The sequence below is a fragment of the Amia ocellicauda genome, chromosome 7 (assembly GCF_036373705.1).
Source record: "Amia ocellicauda isolate fAmiCal2 chromosome 7, fAmiCal2.hap1, whole genome shotgun sequence".
Taxonomy (NCBI): Eukaryota; Metazoa; Chordata; class Actinopteri; order Amiiformes; family Amiidae; genus Amia; species Amia ocellicauda.
Window position 1 is genome coordinate 1,017,367 of NC_089856.1, and position 21,450 is coordinate 1,038,816.

The 21,450-nt window shown below is 52.9% G+C and overlaps 1 protein-coding gene across 6 annotated transcripts in view; it reads right to left on the minus strand.

Moving 5' to 3' along the window:
• Positions 1–1,430: 1,430 nt before the first annotated feature.
• brd4 (bromodomain containing 4) overlaps positions 1,431–21,450 on the minus strand; it is a 40,121-nt gene continuing 20,101 nt past the window's right edge. For all 6 annotated transcript variants that reach the window (XM_066707799.1, XM_066707797.1, XM_066707800.1 and 3 more), the window contains 19 exons: positions 17,386–17,710; positions 17,054–17,191; positions 16,626–16,761; positions 16,082–16,449; positions 15,456–15,977; positions 15,172–15,300; positions 14,761–14,976; positions 13,786–14,003; positions 13,207–13,607; positions 11,680–11,790; positions 11,529–11,581; positions 11,017–11,386; positions 9,155–9,967; positions 8,881–8,993; positions 8,495–8,651; positions 8,262–8,392; positions 7,871–8,076; positions 3,418–3,850; positions 1,431–2,214 (listed from right to left, as the gene is read on the minus strand). In XM_066707799.1, the coding sequence (XP_066563896.1) occupies positions 2,146–2,214; positions 3,418–3,850; positions 7,871–8,076; positions 8,262–8,392; positions 8,495–8,651; positions 8,881–8,993; positions 9,155–9,967; positions 11,017–11,386; positions 11,529–11,581; positions 11,680–11,790; positions 13,207–13,607; positions 13,786–14,003; positions 14,761–14,976; positions 15,172–15,300; positions 15,456–15,977; positions 16,082–16,449; positions 16,626–16,761; positions 17,054–17,191; positions 17,386–17,625 (4,824 nt within the window). In that variant the 5' untranslated portion in view covers positions 17,626–17,710 and the 3' untranslated portion in view covers positions 1,431–2,145. The remainder of the gene's footprint in view (positions 2,215–3,417; positions 3,851–7,870; positions 8,077–8,261; positions 8,393–8,494; positions 8,652–8,880; positions 8,994–9,154; positions 9,968–11,016; positions 11,387–11,528; positions 11,582–11,679; positions 11,791–13,206; positions 13,608–13,785; positions 14,004–14,760; positions 14,977–15,171; positions 15,301–15,455; positions 15,978–16,081; positions 16,450–16,625; positions 16,762–17,053; positions 17,192–17,385; positions 17,711–21,450) is intronic.

A 21,450-nucleotide genomic window follows, 5' to 3' on the forward strand; every position in this document is an offset into this window, starting at 1 on the left:
ATATATATATATATATATATGGACTTCACTGAAATGGTGGAGGGGGGTTGTAGGGAAATAAAATGAAAGTGACAGTGGCATAGAAACTCGTTACAGATGAATCTTCTCACCCGCGATTATAAAATGAACAGGAGTAAACTAGAGAGCTCGAACACAGAACAGCACTTTTCTGTCTTAAACGTTCATCAGACCAGACACACGTCATCCATGTGTGCGTGCGTGTTGGCTACGCATCGGTGAAGCCCGTCCCGCTGTAGTAAAGCCCTGCGGAGGGGCGGAGGCTGCAGGGGAATCCAGGCCCGGCTCCTCTTCTTCGGACGCAGAGCTGCCCGGGTCAGCCAGGCTCGGAGCGGTTGTAGTAGTAGTTGTAGTAAAGCAGTAGTAGTAGCATCATTGCAACCTCCACCCCACAACTCGCTACCACTCAGGCCCATGATCCCCAACTACCCTCCTCACACTCCCACTCCCCCCCCCATCATTGCTGCACAACACAGGTGCAGGACACCCGAGTGGGGGGGTGCATTTCCAACTTTTTTAGTTTTTTTTTTTTTTTTTTTAAACCACAAATCACGACTCACAATAAATGTCAACCTGGAACCAAGTTACAAAAAAGTTAAGGACTTAGTTTTGCTTCAGTTGACCAGTCCCTCAGTGTCTTTGAGGCGGGGGCTCCCTGGAGAAAAAACTACAAAGGAAAAATGTAGCTTTAAAAGGTGTGTGTGGGGGGGGGGGGGTCATGTCTCTATTGAAGACGTGAATAAAAACGATGAAATGCAGAGATCTGGGGATGGAATCAAGTTTAAATATATCTTTTAAAATGCACATCTTTCATGGGGGGGTTGATTAGATTGTGGAAAAACGCCACTATCACTATCCTGCCTGTGTCCATTGTCCTCCTGATACAGGCATCTCCAACAGAGCTGGGGGGTCAGGGGTGCCGTTTTAGTTTAAAGTATTTAACACTATTGAAAAAAAATGCATATATTTTTTTTATTTTTAATTTATTGTCATTACTACCTACCTTTTGATATAGGGTGAAGATAGAAAGAAATATTTATATGTTATTTATATAAAAAAAAAAATGCAACAACAACAACAAAATAAAAATTACAAATATATATCCCACTAGAATTGATCTCAGCACTCGGTAAAAGAATGACGTTTGGCATCGGCAGTCCTTGAGCAGGGGGTGTGTTGGGGTGGGGGGGTGGTAAGATAACAGGAGGGAGAGAAAGTCACGCGACAGACGGATGATGAAGAGGGAGGGAGCGCCTATATCCTCCGAGTCCCATCCCCCCCCATAATTTTTGTTCATGTAACCAGGTGTTTATACATATTTTGAGGGTTTACAAGTCAGATGTGTAAGGCAGAATTTTTCACCCCCCCCCCCACCCACCACACCCACACCCACACACCCCCCCCCACACACACACACACACACACACTCCCCCCCACCTCACAATACTGAGACTAACACCAATCTCAACATACTTTTCCGTGCCCCCCCACCCCCATAAGCTCTTCCTTTGCATTTTTCAGAAAAAACAAAAACAAAAAAATAATAATAAATTTGTTTCTGTTCGCCTTCTCGCCCCGACAACACCCACTTCCTGTCCACGTCTGTACTTCCTCCCTGGGCTCCTTCGCCGCGTCCGCCCGTCTCCGCTTCTCGTTCTCTGGACCCCCCGCCGCGGTCCGTTTCTCGGGGGAGGAAGAAGCGGGGGGTGGGCAGGTACTGTGTGTGTGTGTGTGTGTGTGTGTGTGTGTGTGTGTGTGTGGAGGGAGGGGCCCGACGCACAAGTAAAACCGCAACAAAATGCACGAATTACGCCCCCAGAGCAGCGGAGCGCCTGGTGCTCCCGGGGAGAGTTCGGGTCCGCGGCATGGCGGGGCCCTCTGTCCCGGCCGTGGCTCTCCGGGCGTCCGCCTCAGCGCCAGTGCGCGCGATGCCCGCCATCTGCGGTTCGGTTCATCCACCACTCGCTCGCTTCCCTTCCAGAAAGTTCGTTTGTTTTGCGTTTACTTTACTCCATTCAGGTGTCTTTATTTTTATTTTTTTTAAATGTATTTAAAACTTCTTTATTTTGCGTTATATTTTGTCGTTGGTTGCTCCGTCATCCCGGCTTCTCCCCCGCACTCGTCTCTTCAGAACAGGTTCTCCTCGAAGATCGCCATCAGGTCGCTCTGGAAATTCATGTCAATAGTAGCTGCCATCTGAGAAAGACAGAGGAATGCAAATACATTTTAAACGCAGAATTGAACGGATGGTTTTCACTCCAGGTGTTCTGAACGCATGATCTCATCCTCGCCTCCTGCCTGAGGTTCGCAGAATGGCAAGACTAGCCCATCGACAGGGTCTTGCGTTTGTAATTGAGTAAAACTTCAACGATTCAGAACCCAGTGCCACATTTAAGTCACAACAGTCCACACAACAAAAAAAAACATCCCAATTTACCAGGCTTGCGGTAAGGAAAAGATTAGTATTGTCTATTAATTAATGCAAGTCGCACAGTGACATCATCAAAAAGCGCCAGACCTGGCTACTAGGGATACACCGATATGAAATTTCTGTTCAGATACCGATATCCGATATCTTCCTATTATTTATTTACCTATAGAATGAGAGCAGGTCCGGGGGGGTGGGGTGCGAGATTGAAAGCGTTTGTGTTCATATAGGGTTTATTGTACTTTTTTCAAGCATTTGTTGCACCAGGCAGGATGCTTTTTTAATACAGAAGCAGGGAACCCTGAAACATTTGAGGTATGCTCAGATGTACTTCATTTATATAAATATTTAGAGATCTTTAAATTAATATCTTCAAATGGACTTTAAAATAAAAATTGCAATTAATTTAGAGATCTTCAAAACATTTAAAAAGATGTGAAATTAATTTAAAAGATCTTCAGTTCATTTGCAGATAGCTAAATATTTAAAGACGCATCTTAAATATAAATACAGAAACAAGCAACAAAACGCACTGAGGCTGTTCAGTTTTTCTCCTATAAATTGCGTCAGGCAATACATAATTTTGGATATACCGAACTGTGACTAACTGCAATTAAGTGCCGCTGCTAAGAGAGTGCCCAATAAATATGTCCTGATCCACACCTTGAACAGGTCCACACAGCCGGCACTCTCCTAACCAGGCGCATTCGAAGCAGTTCCTGCGCGTCATTCATATTGAAGGCCCACGAGCAGAACCAATCGGATGCTCAGTTAGACACAACACAAGCAGCACCATCAGTCACAAATATTGGTCAGAAACGTCAGCCATTTTAAAGCAAGCCGATAAGAGTAAATTTTGACCATATCGGACCAATACCGATCTGATGGTTCATCCCCATCTGCTACCGAAATAAAAACCACCCACATGCACTCCTGCCAACAGAAAAGACTAAACCACCACACAGACTCACCGCCTCTCTCCTCCGCCTCTCCTGCTCCCTCCTCCTCGCCAGCTCCCTCTGTTGGTCGAGCGCGTTCTGCGAGGGGGCAGCCTGCGCCTGCGCGGTGGGAGGGGGCTGCGTGGGGGCGGCAGCCTGAGCTTGCTGCTGCTGCTGCTGCTGCTGCTGCTGCTGCTGTTGCTGTTGCTGCTGGGCCTGGGCCTGGGCCTGGGCCTGGGCCTGGGCCTGGGCTGCCTGCTGCTGCTGCTCCTGCCGGGCCTGGGCCGCCTGCTGCTGCTGCTGCTGCTGCTGGGCCTGGGCCGCCTGCTGCTGCTGCTGCTGCTCCTGCCGGGCCTGGGCGGCCTGCTGCTCCTGCCGCGCCTGCGCCGCCTGCTGCTCCTGCCGCCTGCGCACCTCGTCGTGGGCCCTACGCGAGTGATCCAGGGAGTCGTCCTCATCCCGGCTCCTGCGCAGCACGGAGACAAGCAGGTTACAGTCTGCGTGTATATATGAGGGGTGGGAACCGGCCAGGACCTTGCGATATGATGTATATTATTGCATTACGACTCAATACATCACGATACTCACCGAAGTGCTGTTGGAAACCTCAAATATTAGGCTACATCAGTGGTTCTCAATCCTGGGACGCCTGCCCCGGCTGTTACTTGTTCTAGCTGAGCTCTCTTAATTGAACCCTAATTGAACAAATCATTTGCCTAATCTGAGATGTTCAACTATTTTAAACAGTTCGTGTTCTGTATGAAACTGTAGATGGAACTTGACATCTCCAACTTTTTATAAGCTACGCAATTTAAAAAGTCAAATGAAGGAAATTAGCTCAATTGACGGTCAAATTAAGTAACTGGGAGCTGGGCTGGATTGAAAACCACCAGGGCAGGGTTCCCAGGACCAGGACTGGGACGCAGTGGGCAATATACTTCAATGGGATGAACCTCAGCTAGCGCACATTAAAACCCCCAAATAAAATATAACTGGCTACCTGCAAGCATCCTAGTGTCGTCACTTTCCTCAGAGGCAGGACGTGTCGAAAGCCCGTTAGCTACTGATTAACAGACATGACTCGAATGGCACAAGCTGTCCCATAAGCCACAACTGTAGTTTAATCTGTCTGATCACTGGCAATATCAACACACCACTAAAAAATTACAAGTTTGAAACTCGCCAGGAGTGACACGGATTAGTCACCCACCGCATCATATTAGCTAGGGCTGGGCGATAAATCAATGTTAATAATTAGAGGTAATTACTTCCCTCAATAACGATATAAAGACGTTTAGATACATTTTCAATAATGTTGATAATTCGGTACAGCAGTCCAGTTCACCTTTGTGACGCAGCAGGAACGTGCGGACAAGTGACAGTATGCCCACTAAACACACTCGTGCCTCGGATCCACTGGCTTCAACGTCCGTGCCGTCAGCACCCCAGAGCTGTCTGTGAAACCCAGCCGTGTCAGAAGTTCATTTGTTGTGGAGGAGCAGAGCGATTGTGGGTTTGGTTTGTTTTAAAAACAAAGACCGAAAACAACACTATGAGCGATAGAGCCTGATGTGGGAAGGACTTGTGTCTATTTTATTCTTTCTGCTTTACATGGTTGTAAACAGCGGAATAAATACACGTTTCTGTTAAAAGATTTTAGGAAGAGCTAAATGTAATTAGACAACATTATATTCAGACAAGCATTACATTAACGTAAGAAAACTTTTCCATGTGCAACAAAAAAATATTTGACATTTATTATTATTGTAATCATCGAGATATGTGCTAGTATATACAGTGGGGGAAAAAAGTATTTGATCCCCTGCTGATTTTGTATGTTTGCCCACTGACAAAGAAATGATCAGTCTATAATTTTAATGGTAGGTGTATTTTAACAGTGAGAGACAGAATAACAACAACAAAATCCAGAAAAACGCATTTCAAAAAAGTTATAAATTGATTTGCATGTTAATGAGGGAAATAAGTATTTGACCCCTTCGACTTAGTACTTGGTGGCAAAACCCTTGTTGGCAATCACAGAGGTCAGACGTTTCTTGTAGTTGGCCACCAGGTTTGCACACATCTCAGGAGGGATTTTGTCCCACTCCTCTTTGCAGATCCTCTCCAAGTCATTAAGGTTTCGAGGCTGACGTTTGGCAACTCGAACCTTCAGCTCCCTCCACAGATTTTCTATGGGATTAAGGTCTGGAGACTGGCTAGGCCACTGCAGGACCTTAATGTGCTTCTTCTTGAGCCACTCCTTTGTTGCCTTGGCTGTGTGTTGTGGGTCATTGTCATGCTGGAATACCCATCCACGCCCCATTTTCAATGCCCTGGCTGAGGGAAGGAGGTTCTCACCCAAGATTTGACGGTACATGACCCCCGTCCATCGTCCAGGGGGACCTTGCGGGCGCTGCAGGATTTCAGTCCTTCACGGCGTAGTGTGTTACCAATTGTTTTCTTGGTGACTATGGTCCCAGCTGCCTTGAGATCATTAACAAGACCCTCCTGTGTAGTTCTGGGCTGATTCCTCACCGTTCTCATGATCATTGAAACTCCACGAGGTGAGACTGACAGTTATTTTGGGTTTCTTCCATTTGCGAATAATCGCACCAACTGTTGTCACCTTCTCACCAAGCTGCTTGGCGATGGTCTTGTAGCCCATTCCAGCCTTGTGTAGGTCTACAATCTTGTCCCTGACATCCTTGGACAGCTCTTTGGTCTTGGCCATGGTGGAGAGTTTGGAATCTGATTGATTGATTGCTTCTGTGGACAGGTGTCTTTTATACAGATAACGAGCTGAGATTAGGAGCACTGCCTTTAAGAGAGTCTCAGCTTGTTACCTGTATAATAGACACCTGGGAGCCAGAAATCTTGCTGACTGGGGGGGAGTCAAATACTTATTTCCCTCATTAACATGCAAATTATAACTTTTTTGAAATGCGTTGTTCTGGATTTTGTTGTTGTTATTCTGTCTCTCACTGTTAAAATACACCTACCATTAAAATTATAGACTGATCATTTCTTTGTCAGTGGGCAAACATACAAAATCAGCAGGGGATCAAATAATTTTTTCCCCTCACTGTATGTATTTTAAATGGCACAACTTAAGAAGTTAAGGGAGTCATTACTCTTTCTGCAGATTTGTAACGGCAAACAATACATTTTGCCGTATTATTTATAATTTACTTCGCCGACGTCCTTAACCAGGGTAAGTTAGTTTGAAACAAAATACACACGTTTCACGATTAATCATCCAGATACAATATAGCAGGTTATAATTTAACTGAAGTGTGCGCGTCACATGGCGTTTATGGACGCATTTATTAAACCAGTCCTTAATGTTTTAGAGGGAAACCCAGATCTGCTGTACTTATTAATTCATTCATTTAACTGGTAAATGGACACGTTAACTGAATCGTGTTCCCTTCATATACATTGTCTCTGCGGGGCTTTTATACATCAGACTGCAGATATTTATTTTGTTGAGGAAAAAGTACTGAAAAGGGATTTTACTTAATTTTACTCATGCATATTTTTATGTTGAAAAAAGATTTTATCATTATAATTGTTTTGAATGTTCTACCTCAGATTTGTGAAATGATCCACTGTTTGTTCTGACCATAAAGAATAACAATTAACCTTCTGGTTTCTTCAACTTCCACTCAGAAGCAAAAATCAGCCTTTAAACTTGATAGAAATAATGATTTGACATTTATCGATTTAATTTTGTATTTTTATCGTGATAACATTTTTGGCCATATCGCCCAGTCCTATTAGCAACTTCATAAACAAAGAGGCTAAACTTGAGCCCGTCTCGCTCACACATCTGGAATTACGCACAGTGAATGTCCCCTAATACAACTGTACAGACCGTCTCTCTTTTCACTGAAAAAAGCTGTTCGTTGTTCATGTTTATATAGTTCTCTATTTATTTGCAAGTATTTGTTCATTAAAATCATATTTAAATTACGATTGATAGCTGATTGAGAAGTCAGGGGGAAATTCATGACGCCACCAACTAGAGGCAGCGATACAGTGCTCTCGCCAGTGCTCATGAGGGGAGTCTAATACAATCCAGGTCATCATGTTGAAAAACGCACTTGTTTTTAAAGGCGAAAGCTTGTCTACGATGTAGATCGGGAGAAAAATCGCCTCCAGAACGTTTTGCAATCCCACAATGCAGTGCGTCTCAGCGACGTAAGGAAAGAGGGAGTTGACTATCTGGTTTAGACGGGATCTGTGGTGACGGGCCGTCTTGGGCCCAGAATTCCTGCGCCTGCCCTGATAACCTCCTACAGCCGCGCGGGGGGCACCGTGTTATTCACAGTGCTCACGCATCACGGGCACAACGAAACGAACACCGATTCTAGAGGTCTGTGAAAAACAATCGCGATGCTACATTAAATCGCTGCATTGGCACCGCGCTATGAATACACGGACATGGACACGCCTCTCCACTCCTCTTCCCCCTCTCTCCACTCACCGCAGCCTCTCCTGCTCCCGGCGCAGCCGCTCCTTCTCCGCCTGCTCGGCCTGCGCCTTCAGGGCTTTCTCGCGCTCCTCCTTCTCCCGCGCCGCCCGCCGGAACTGCTCGAAGCTGTCGCTGGAGGACTTGAGCGAGGACGAGGGCGCGGACAGGGACTTCTGCGCCAGGCTGGCCCAGGGGCCCATGTTCTTCAGCTTCACGTCCTGACAGATGAGACAGACCGACGCTGCTGAGCACCTCCGTCTCCACCCATCTCTCCCTACCCCCCCCTCACAATCTGACATCCCTCCGCTGCCTCTTCTCATCTATCTACCTTTACCTCCCCGTTGCCACTCTACCTCCCTCTCCCTCCACATCTATGCTCTCTCCCTCCCCCCTCTCTCAGTACCTTCTTGGGAGCGACGGGGGTCTTGGGCTCCTGTTTGATCTTGTCCTTGTCCGGCGGGGGGGGCTGGGAAGCGCTGGGCTCGGACGGCCGGATCACAGGCCGAGAGCTGTCTAGCGGCTTCATGTCCGACCCTGGGGGGCGCACACAGGTCAATATGGCACATAAGACAAGAGCAGTGTGCAGTGCAGTGTGTGCAGTACACTGTGTGCACTAGAGCGCAGCGGGGCACTCACTCTGCGGGGCGTGTGTGGGGGGTGCGGGCTTGATGCCGTCAGGGTGCTTGGGGGGCTCCTGCCTCAGGCCGGGGCTGAAGGGCTCTCCACGGATCACTGGGGAGGGGATGGGAAGCTTCTCCTCCTTCACCCCACCCATGGGCACCGCCCGCTGGTCCTGCACACACAGACAACATGTCTTACACACGGCACCGACACGGCAAGCGTGCTCCTCACCCTCCTATCAACCGCACGCCACTGTTCACATACATGTGTGCGAGTGTTCAGTGTACCCGTGCGAGAGCGAGAGTGTTCAGTGTACCCGTGTGAGCGCGAGAGAGAGAGTGTAATGGGTTCAGTGTACCCACGTGGGAGGGAGCGAGTGTGTGTGTTCAGTGCGCACTCACCGGTTTCTTGGGCTGCAGGCTCTGCTGGGGGGGGGACTGGTGGATGATGGAGGGATACTGGGGCATCTGAGGGGAATGCATCATCAGGGGGGAGGGAGGCTCCTGCATGTGACCTGGGAGGGAGAGGGAGAGGGGCTGTAAATCAGGACTGGTCACCATTCCGTTTCAATCGATGAGATGCTTCGCTCACGGCCACTCAGACTCTCCGTGTTCACCAGATGAGCGCCGGGCCTGACCATAACCACACCGGCACAAAGCCAGGGCTCAGCCTCACCTGCAGAGTAGGGGTCGGGCTTGTGCTGCCGGGGGGATGGGTGGTGGTGGTGCTGGATGATCTGCTGGGTCTTGGCCGTCTGGACCGGCACCTTATGCTGCTGCTGCTGAGGTGGGGGGGCGCCCTGGATGAGCTGGGAGGGGGGGTACGGGGGCAGCGACTGCATGTGGAGGTGCCGCTGCTGCTGCTGCTGGCTCACGTGGGACTGGGGGGCCGGCGCCGGCAGCTGGGGAGGGGGCTGCTGCTGCTGTGGGGGCGGCTGCTGGGGAGGGGGCTGGGGCTGGGGGGGTGGCACCGGCTGCGGTGCGGGGGGTTGCGACTGCACCTGCACCGACTGCAGCAGCGGGGTCTGCGGGTGCGGCGGGTGATGGTGGTGCGGCGGGTGGTGCAGCGGCGGGTGCGGTGGGTGCCGGCTCTGCAGCTGCTGCAGGTGGTGCAGGTACAGGGGGTTGAGCGGCAGGCCGTGGTGGGGGGGCGGCGGCGACTCGTCCTCCTCCTCGTCCTCGTCGTCCTCTTCCAGCAGCACCTGCGGGGGCTGGGAGGACAGCAGGCCCTGGGGGGTCAGCGTGGGGGAGGGCGCGTGCGGCCGGTGGGGCGGGGGGGCCTGGTGCTGGGGGGGTGGGGCCTGGGGCTGCAGGGGGTGGTGGATGTGGGCGGGTGGGTGGTGCGGGGGCTGCTGGGGGGGCTGCTGCAAGGCCTGGGGCGGGGGCTGGGGGTGCTGCTGCTGCTGGGGGGGCAGGGGGGCTTTGGGAGGTAGGGGGGCGGCCCGGCTGCTGGGGCGCGAGGGCTGCTGGGGCAGGGCGTTGTGCAGAGCTGGGGGGGAAACAGGAAAAGATGCATTAACACTGGCGCTGCGGTGAGCAAACGAGCCCCACCACCGCAGACTGGCTCGGGCTGCACAACACACAGAACCGCGGGGGGCGCTCCAAACACCAAACTGATCAATTCAAATTCCTTCAAACCGGACACACAGAGTTTTAAAGAGGTTCCATGGATTCGAATGACTCTGGGCGAGACGTGGCCCAGAGCGCGAGTGCTTAGACTGGCAGACTGACGGGGAAGAGGAAAGCATCGGATACACGTCTGCTACAAGCGCCACGTGGGAGCACGAAGAATGCACAGCTATTAGCAGCATGGAGAGAAGTCCACATACAGAAACGATTACTGCTTACAGTTACTAATACCCGGGTGAGAAACTTGCCAGAGTTCTCAGCACTCGACGTGCTGTGTACTGTACCGGTGTTTACTGGGATTACCGAGTCAAACACCTGACTGAAGCGCGTTACTGTTGTTCAGTTATAACCTGCTCTACTGCAGCTGCTGTTACTGTATGAATATCCCAGAAACCTGTTTTAGATTCCACTGTAATGTGCCCTGGGTAAGGGCGTCTGCCAATAAATTAATAATACAGAAAAAGTGTTGTTTGCAGTTATACTATACAAATCTGTAGTAAGAGCAATAAATTAAGGGGTCATGTTCAAAAATCTACTAGCACATACATTGATGATTACAATAATATTATTATTATTATTAAGTTTCAATTAACCCAATAGCTTCTAGAACAGTGGTTCTCAACCCTGGTACTGGCAGAACACTGAGCCTGCTCTTTTTTGATCCAAACGAGCTCTCAATAACTTAATTGAAGTAATTTGATTACATTTGAATCTTTAAATTGTGTAACTGATACAAAGTTGGTTCCTTAATAAAGAATTTTCTTTATACAATTTTATACTTAAAACCCCTACTGTTAAATATAATTAAAAGGCTCCAATTTAGGAAATTACCACTTCAATTAAGGGTTCAATTGAGAGCTTAGAGGCCCCTTCATCAGTGGAAACAGGAGACAACAGTCCATCACTCACCTGGGGAGGGCAGGACGCCGTGCTGGCTGAGGTACAGTTGCGCCTCCGGGGGGGGCGACACCACGCTGGCGGGCGGGTGTGTGTTGAGGTGGGGGGGCGCGGGGGGCGCGGGCGGCGAGGGTGTGGCAGGCCCCAGGTGGGCAGCGAGCTCGCTGGGGTGCGGGGGCAGCTGCAGGAGTGGCTGGCCGAAGTGGGCCATGGCGTCGAACGCATTGCTGAGCAATGGCGTGGATTCCAGCGCCGACACTGGGGGGGCGGAGGCGACGTAGGGGGGCGGGGAGGGCTTCAGCGGCAGGGCGGCGGGCTGGACCACCGGGGGAGCCTGGGGCGGGAGCGTGGGGGGGGGGCCAGACATCTGGTGGTGATGGTGCTGTAAGAAAAATGTCCAGAGTTAGAGGTCAGAAGTTTACATCATTTCAGTTAATTGAATGATTGAACCAAAATCAGGATCAGCCAGGCAGGCGAGTAGTGATCGGCAGCACCCTGGCAGCGGTAGATTAGACTCCACCCACCTTTCTTGGCTCCTTGCCCGCCTGCCCCTTCTTCTTGATTTTTGGCGCCATTCCTGCCAAGGGAAACGGAAGAGCTGCAGTGAAAGGATACGAACAGTCGCAGAGACAGGTGCGAGAGAGAGACAGAGAGAGAGAGAGAGAGAGAGGATACCTGCATCGGAGTCCTCGCTGTCAGAGGAGCTGGAGTCGCTGCTGCTGCCCGAGTCTGACGAAGAGCCTGCCTTCGTCTTCATCGCCCCCGTCTCCATCGTCTTCTCCGCCACTGCACACACAACAGCACACGGGACACGTTACAGGCAGGGCTCCGACAGCTCCTCACCCATAGCACGACACTGAACGGACGGCGTGTTCGCCCGTTACAGTCAGAGGAAGGGGTGAGAGACTTCTTATTCACGCTGATGTCAGTAAAAGAAAAACCACCCCACCAACTCTTAAACTATACCCCCCCACACACTACATCAGCTGGTAGTAACTGAACGCACGGTCGGCTCTGCGCTTCACCAGCGTGGCAAACACCCTCCCAGCACAAGCGCTGCCCCCCGACCGGCTCCTGGCGAGGGCCACTTTTGCCCCACCCAGCAGGACGTTGGCCAGTTCCTGGTGAACTTCACTCCAAAGATATTAAAACAGACATTAAAGCAGAGTTGTAACCAAGTCACTAATTGGGACTCGAGTTGAGTCATTCAGGAGTACAGACAGGAGTCGAGTCAGTGACGTGCCAAGCTCGTGTCACCTCTCTGGCTCGAGTCATTAGCTCCGACTGTTCAAGACTTCTTGATTTCATCAGATAAAATGATTACAGGAAATCTAACTATAAATACAAATATCTGTGCTCAATTGTGTTGGATGTACAGTAGTGAGTAACACCAAAATAAATTCTCAAGTTATTGTTTGAGACACCGCATGAAAGGAAATGCGGTGGGATAAAATTTCATATGGTGACAAAAAGCTGAGGCCAAGAGAAAAATATAACAGGGTTGTAATGTACGTCATTAATATAGAATGCAGGTTTTAATTTCTCAATCCCCATTATTGACTTTATGTACAAGATTGTCAGGATGTGTGTGTGTGTGTTACTAACTGTAAGTGTGTATCAGTGTATGTGTGTGTGTGTGTGTGTGCACGGGCATAGGATTCATGTCGGGGGGCGGGGGGCTGCTCTCAATTTTGGGGGGGCGTCCACTGTGATTATTATGAATTTCTCAGCAGGCGTCAAGGTCAACATATAAGAGCATTACAAAAGTGCAATTAATACAGCACAGATCAAAACAATACAATTATGGAGCCAGGCAACCATTGTTTGGGGGCCCAATTTAACGTTCTCTCAACATTAAATACAAGGTGTGTTACTGTACATATCAGTGCATCATATCATATCTCCCCGCCTGCATGAGGTCGCTTTCTGGTCACAGGCCACGCTACAGGCTGGAAAGCATTTCCGCAGCAGTGCTCTTGCCCATCACTGCAGAAGCCGTTCTGTTTATGGGACTGCGTCGACAGGGGGGGCATTTTCTCAATGACTCGAGTCACATATTTTGGGTCTTTTCTTGCAGGGACTCGAATCGAGTCGAGCCTTTTGGTATCAGTGACTCGAGTCATCGAAAAATCATTGGAAATCATCGACTCGAGCCATTACAACTCTGCATTAAAGAGACAGGAGGACGGGCCGGGGGCTGACCTGGCGCCTTCTTCTTCTTGCGCAGGCAGGAGGACACGTAGCGCTCCAGCTCGCGCAGCGTGGATGGCTTCAGCGTCTCAAAGTCGATCTCGATCTCATCGGGGTTGGAGTTCTTGAGCGACGGCTCGCGGGACTGGATGATGTGCACCACGCGGCCAAGCTTGTCCCCGGGCAGCTTGTTGATGTCCAGGCTGAGCTGGCGCTTCTCCTCGTACGACATGGGCCGGCACTTCTCTGCCCCCGCCAGGCCCGGGCCGCCGCCCGCCCCGCCGCCTGTGAGCGCCCCAAGGAGGCCGCCCCCCGCTCCCTCATCCTCCGAGTCGCATGGGGGCGGTGCCGGCACGGCCACGGGGGTGGGGGGAGGCGGGGGCACCCGGCTGTTCTTCACTGCATCCTTTTTACTGCAGGGGGAGGGAAGGAGAGAGGTATTGTAGGAGCCACTCGAACCCCAGCTCTATGCAGCTACGTGTCGTCGGGCCGGGCCACACAGACCTGGGCAGAACCACAGCCCCAACCTCAAGGCACGGGCGACCCTAACCACGACCCCAGCCCGGACCACTCCGTCCCCCGGGCCCGTACCTCATTTTCTTGGTCTTCTTGGGGGGAGGCTCCTTGTTCTTGGACTTGCGGGGGGGCTGCGGCGGCTCCTCCACCTCCTCCGGCACTGCCACCACGGCGGGAAGAGACTTCTTCTTGTGTTTCTCCTTCTTCTTCTCCTTCTTGTCCTTCTCCTTCTTCTTTGGTTTGCTGGCCTGGGGCTGGGACAGGGCCGCCAGCTGCTCGTGAACGGCCTTCAGCTGCGCCGGGGGAGAGAGCGCGATGGGGGGAGGGGGGAGAGAGGGAAGCAAAAATGACAGGTGGAGAAAGATGGAGATGGAGAGGGGAGACAAGACAACAGTGGTTATTACAGGGGAGGGGGGAGAGAGAGAAAGAGAGAGGGAGAAAGAGAAAGACGGAACAATGTTCGGCACCGGTGAGGGAGAGAAAGGTTGACAGTACAGATTAGCCGAGAGGGGGTGGGAAGGAGGGAAAAGTGTGGGAAATCACCAGAGAGAGAGGAAGGAAGGGGTGTGAAGACTCCAAGTGAAGTGGGGTGGGGGTGGGGAAGGCCGTTTACATCTCTCCTGTGCAGCCGCATAGATCAAGGGATTGGATTTATAACAGAGGAGAGGAGATGGGAGAGGGGGAGGGGCAGCTGGAAACGGAAAACGACTTAATTAAACCAATTAAAATCCATCAATTAAGTCAATTAAGAGCCAAGGGAGGGCCAGGTGTCCCTGTGACAAATCAGTTTGTTGCCTCTGCCAGATCTGGAAGCTGAGCAATTAAAGACCTAACTGGACCAATTAAGTCATGAAGGGAAGACACAAGAACCCCCCCACCCCCCCCCCGGTCCCCCCGGCGGTCTGTCCATACCTGCTCCTGCAGCTTGGCTAGTTGCTGGGCTCTCTCCCCACCCGCTGCTCCTGCGCCCTCTCCCCCTCTCCCCGCCGGTCTGTGCGCTTCTCCTCTCTCTCTCCCTCCCCGCCTGCCTGCCTCTCTGCCCGTGCGTACCTGCTCCTGCAGCTCGGCCAGCCGCTGGGCGCGCTCCTCCTCCGAGTCGTCCGTGCTGCTGTCGCTGCCCGAGGAGCTGTCCGTGCTGCTGTCGCTGGACGAGGGGGGGGGCGGGGGCTGCTGCTTGATGGGGGCCGGGATGGCCGGGGAGGGGGCCGGCACCGGGAGCTCCTCGGGCTCGTCCGGCATTTTGGCAAAACGCATCTCGAACACGTCCTGCGGGGTGGGGGGTCAGAGTGAGTGAGAGAGTGTGTGTGCTCGAGTGTGTGTGTGTGTGTGTGGTGTGGGTGGGAGGCAGTCACAGGTCCGATGTACCAATTCTGGGGGCTCCCACTGCAGTTCTTTGCTCCCACTCCCCCCCACCCGCCCAGCCGTCCGCGGGGCTTGTCCATGGCACGGCGCCCCCCTCACCTGCAGCTTGCGAGCCATGGCCACCACCTCGTGGTCGGGGGGGTTGTACTTGTAACAGTTGGAGAACATCAACCTGACATCGGCCGCAAAGTCCTGCGAGTCTCGGTACTGCCGGTTGTCCAGCTTCACCTGGGGGTTGCGGAAAGGGCCGTGTGAATTACAGTACAGAGATGTTTAGACCACCTCCCTCCCACTCACCCTCTCCCTGCCTGCCTGCCTAACTGCCTCCCACACCCCCTCTCTCTCCCTGCCTGCCTGCCTCCCACTCTCTATACCCCACTCACCTTGATGGTGCTGAGGTCCATGGGGTGCTTGATGATGTCGTAGTAGTCGTGCAGCCCCAGGGCCTCCACATCCACGGGCTTGTAGAAGGGCCAGGCGTAGGCCGCGTGCTTCTTGGCGAACATGTCCTTCAGGATGCCCCCGCAGTACCGCAGCTGCTCCTGCCGCTTCGGACTCTGACCACCTGCGCCCCCTCCTCCAGCGGGCCCCAGCAGCGCCCCCCCAGGGAGCACGCCCAGCACACCGGCCCCCACTCCCACGATACCCCCGCCGCTCCCCAGGCCGAGACCCAGGCCCAGGCCCAAGCCCAAGCCCAAGCCGGAGCCGGGATTATCCAGCGCCGGGTGCTGCGAGTCGGGCGCCTCCTTCTTGGGCAGCTTGGGGGGCCGGTTGCTCTCGCGGCGTGGCAGGGTCTTGGGGGGGCGGGACTCGGGTGGAGCTGGGGACAACTCGCTCAGTTGGTCGTTGGCCGTGGGCGTGGTGGTGTCGGCCTTCCTCTTCATGCTCTTCCTCTGCTGGGGGAACTGGGGGAGACATAGTGAAAATGAGCAAATCAGCGAAGAGTTAAACTGTTCAAACACTGAACAGAACAAAACGAACTGACCCGCCCTTCCCTGCTGACACTCACCTTCGGGGTAGGGGTGCTCGGTATGATGGGGGTGGGGGGCAGGGTGGTGTGGGCAGGGTTAGGCACAGAGGTGAGCATGGGGTTCTGGGTAATGCAGTCCGGGGGCCCCAGGGAGTAGGGCTGCCCTGAGGGCGGGGGGTGGGCTCTGGACTGGGGATTGGGGGGCAGGGGCTGCACTGGGAGGCCCCCACGCATGGGTAGGCTCTGTGCGTTCTGCTGCGGGTGGGTCCTGGTCTGCGTGGGGGGGGGTGGGCCCGGTGGGGGGCCCCTTGTCTGCGGCCCCGGGGTCACAGTGGAGATGGGAGGGCCGCGGGTCTGGGGGGGTGTGGCGGGCGAGTCCAGGGCCGAGCCTGGCTTCGAGATCAGACCTGGGGAAGGAATACAAATAATCAGGCACAAATACAAGACACTGGAGATCAAACGACCCTCCCTCTATCCTTCACTCCTTGCCACCCTCCATACATCCCTCCCTCGAGAACTCATTCTTTCCGTTCTTCTCTTTCCATCCCTCCCTGGCTCCCCTCCTCGCCTCGCTCTTCTGTACCCGAGTCTCTCCGTCCTCGGCCGCGGCCCTTGCCCGTCATCACTGCGATCTCTGTCTCCTCCTGTGGCATCTCTGAGATCTTCTGCAGGAACATCTTCTCCAGAGCCTCTGCCATTAAGACGATGTCATCTCCAGGCTGGAGAGAAGGGGTGGAAGACACCAAAAACAGAAGACACCCTAATTAAAAGCTACCATTGACAAATGTTCCTATTTTTTCAACCTAACGACCCATGAGAGCACAGCACAGCAAGAGAGGGACAGAGAGAGAGAGAGGGAGAGGGAGGGATGGGAGAGAGAGAGGGAAAGGGAGAGGAACAGGGACAGAGCCATGAGCACACTTTCGCAATACTTGTGTGTAAACATCTCATGCCAATAAAGCTTGTTTTTGAATTTGAGAGGGAGAGCGGCGGCCGGCCTCCTGCCCGCACCTTGTTGTAGATGTAGCAGTTGGTAAACATGGTGTTGAAGTCATGAATACATTCTTGGGCGTTCCAGTAGTAGCTGTTCTCCAGGCGCCGCTTAATTGTTCCCATGTCCATAGGACACTTAATAATCTTATAATAGTCCTGCACACAGAGAGGGGACGGAAGGGTTAACCACATAGCTGGCAGAGAAGAGAAAAAAAAACGTGCTTGTATTGCTCAGTTTGCCCCCCTCCGATGCCACCGCCCTCGGAACTGAGCCCAGTGGCACGCCCGTCATCCCTCCCCCAGGCTCTTCCTCGCCACGGCGTCACCCCCTCGCCCCCCCCAGCACTCACAGGCAGGTTGAGCTTGACGGCATCCACGGGCTGCTGGAAGGGCCAGGCGAACTGGTGCTTCCACAGCGTCTTCAGCACCACCTTGAGCAGGTACTGCAGCTGGTTGGTCTGGCGCTTGGGCCGCACCACGCTGGCAATCTCGGGTGGGGAGGGGTTCTGGAAGGCGGAGGGGGGCTGCAGGGGGGGAGGCTGGCCCTGCGTGGTGGCCGACATCTGCGCTGCGTCCAGGCCGTCCCCCATGGCGGCGCACTCCCTCACTCTCGTCCCAGGTGCGGTCTCCCCTGAGAGGGCGCCACTGATCCCATTGCACTCCTCACTGGGCTCTCTGTGGGGGAGGAGAGAGATGGGGGTGTTAGGGGTGGTTGAATGCAGCAGGGGAACAGGAGTGTAAAAGACAGAGGGAGGAAGAAGACAGGTGTCCAAGGCCCCAGAAACAGTGTCCACACAGAGACAGGAGAGTGAGCTAGTCGCGGACCGGACCAGACAGTTGGGGCTTAAAAAAAAAGTCCTTGAACTCACTGCAGCCCTGGACCTGCTGGCACTATCCACCAGGGGGCGCCCCCCCCACCACTCTACAGCCAAAACACAAGCTCAGATGCTACTGCAGGCAGAGGAGCAGATTCAGTTTTCTTGCCCTCCAACCCCCTCCGATTCCTGTCTTTTGATCACACGGAGAAAAGGTCACTCACTCACACAAACATAGGAGGGATATTGTGGGGGGGTAGAGCAGAACACCGATGTGACCCTTGACCTTTGTAGACCTGTGTAGGAGACGCACACTCGTTGCACCCAGTCTCTTCAGTGTCTGGTTTTGAGCCCACTGCCCCATGGTGCAGGAACTACACTACCTGCTCAGACCTGCACTGACATCACCTCTGAGCTCTCCATCACTGAGCAAGACTGCAGAAGAGCTTCCTGCTCCCGACCCATCAAAAACTATGTACTTCACCCCCCACCACCCTCCCGTGCTTCTGTCCCACCCCCAGCCAGACAGAGATATTCAGGCGGCTGCAGCACGAGCATCACATACAGATCTAACCAGAGCAGAGACGCGCTCCACACACAGCCCGACCCGCTCCAAACGCCAACACAAACGCAGACGGCAGGTCAACAGGGGGGGAAGGAGATGGGCGCAACACCGGGGCCACACTGTCCCCTTCAGAACCTGCACTCTAACTAAGGCCGAGACCTGCTGGGCACAAGCTCTTCTACAAGCAGGAAGAAAAACTGATTTACGTCCTTGGAGACTGAAGCAGATAACGGACCAAGGAAGTGCTTCGAGCTTTACGATAATTATTATATTTCTTAACAGGCCAGTTTGTACTGGAGCATTCTGGGAACAGTGTGTTGCTCAAGGGTACAACGGCAGTCCCCGTCCCCCCCTACTGGGACTGAACCCACAGCCCCCAGCTCAGGAGTCCAGAGCCCTGACCGCTATACACACGGCTGCCCAGTAGAGCGAGAGGGGAAAAAACATTTTAAACCTGGCAGAGACCGAGACAGACCGAGAGGGAGGAAAAAGGGACCAGTCATCCCGCGTTCATTGATTTTGCCAGTATACACACATCTCTTGCATGTCTCGTCTTGTAAGTCCCACGGCCAAACACGCGCCGTCTGGAGGAATTGGGAGTAAATAAAATGAAACCACAGGGAAAGAAACTAATACAATAAAAAACAGAGGAAGTCGGTCGTGAGGCCCATGATGTGAGCATGGTCAGACTGCACAGGTTTCCCACATTTCGGATTACACTTTCCTCTCCAGAAACGGGAAGCAGCCTGACTCACACAGTGTGTGTGCAGTGGGAAGTGTGCGCACGCATCTATGCCTCCCTCTGCCCGGCTGTCTGCGTCTCCCTATCGATCTCTCCATCTCCCTCTCTCTCTGCCCCCATGTCTGTCTCTCGGCGTCTCCCTCTCTCTCTCTGCCCCCATGTCTGTCTCTCCGTGTCTCCCTCTTTCTCCGTCGGTCTCCCCAGAAGCAGTACACAGCTGACTGGGACTGAGGGAAAACCCCTCCTGCAAAGCTACTCAAAGCTTCCTTAACAGAAGCAGAAACGTGTAATACTGAAAAGATCGGGAGTCTGGCTAAGATTCAGATTTCCTCTACCGTCACCAAGCAAACTAGCCTAAACACCCGGCTCTACCAGGACCCCCCCACCAATACACAGATCTGTGCCTGGACTCATAACACTATCAGTCATAAGACTTGTAGCTAAATCTGTAAATACAAACAATGACCACAATAAACAAAGATCACCAATTACATAAGGAGCCAGTACAAAGGGGGTGAGTATGCTGCTTTTTATTGTGGTGAATAACCCCCACCCCCCCCAAGGCAGATGGAGGCTGCTCTTTCTAAAGAATTGCCATGGGGACTAGAGTAACCCCACACAATGCCCCCTCCCACCCCTTATTCCCTGGCAGGATGGGGCGGGGTCTGGGTATGTTCAAGAAACAGCTGGATGACAGCTGTTGGAGCAACTCTGCAGGTGGTCCAGTCCAGTCCAGTCCAGTCCAGTCCAGTCAGTTACTCTGCAGTAGTCCAGCCCAGTCCAATCTGTGACTCTGCAGCAGTCCAGTCCAGTCAGTGACTCTATAGTCCAGTCCAGTCAGTGACTGCAGCAGTCCAGTCCAGTCCAGTCCTCGTGTCTAACCCACCATCCCTAGTCACTTAAATAAAAGCTCCTGTTAGATATTCTCACACACACACACACACACACACACACACACGGGTGATGAATGGTGTTTGTCCGTGACTCAGAGCGCCCTGCTGACTCATCTCATGAGTGATGGTCACAGGCTGTTGCTGATGGGGAAACTTAGGCAATTACACAACACGCGCTCGCACACACACACACAGACAAAAAAATAAATAAAACACGCAATGAACAGAAATCTCAAGTCTCCTGCATGAGCTCGAGAGCTACTCTTTGGTCGTTTCGGAAAACACTACTGAACTGAACACCGCTGGCCAATTTGTGCCTGGTTCGGTTTGGTCTTCTGCGTACAGGAAGTGGGCATATCTGAACCCTGTGTGTTGAGAGGGCAGGGCGTACCCCTGAAAATCACAAACAATGTGTCAGTCGTGGAAGATGGCAGATAAAGCACCATCACAGCACGGTGTCTAATTTTATACACAATGAAGAGGTTTCACATTAATCCGATGTCGTTCGGAGCGGGGTCGGAGAGGAACGCCCGCAGCTGCAGGGGGACAGTGTATACGGCAACACACCTGGGAGGGAGGGGAGGAGGCATGTGTGCCGTGCAGGAGTGGCGCATGGCAGGTTTCGGAGCTGCCGTTGGGCTTTGATTGGGCCACAGTGGCAGGGTTACACCACAGCAATGTCCGATAGGAGGGCTGCTCTACGAGATCATAATTTCCAGACTGACTTCCAGGCCCATTTAGCAATTAAAACAAGACATTTTTTGCACATTCGACTGGGGGGGTCGTCTGACACGGTGGACCTCGGCCTTGGTCCCGGGGCCGCACGGTCTGGCTGGGTCTGGTTCCGCTCATCTCTCAATGAGTTCACTGAACTATTAAATTTGCCTCAAAAACAATTAAGAGTTTCAATAGAAATTTGCATTGGGAGAGCGGGTACAGATTTTTTGGACAGGTTGTGTGTGTTGGCCGATCCTTTTTTTGTCGTTCAAGGGGGGCGGCTCATGAACTTGGTGGGGCCCCCCAGGAAACACTGCGCTCAGGGGATTCCACTTAAATATGTAGCGCTTGAATTCTCTGGCCTAATGAAGCAAACCTCGAGTCCGGTGAAGAACGACGGCTGGGCTGAAACCGATGCCAGTGGGGCAGCGGCTCCCAGGCCCAGTGCGTGAGGGGGGTGTGCGTGTGCCTGAGCGAGCGAGGGGGGTGAGTGTGCAAGTACAGTGAACGTTTGGTGAAAATAGACAGGAGAAGCACATTGAGAATAACTCTCCTTCAGCGCTTCCAGTCCAGCGACACCCCTCTCACATAGCCCATGTGCTCGGCAGCAGCGGCCTCTCAACAACAGTCCCCGTGAAACTGTTTTTCAGTGCGTACAACTGTTCGCTGCCTTGCGTAGCTGG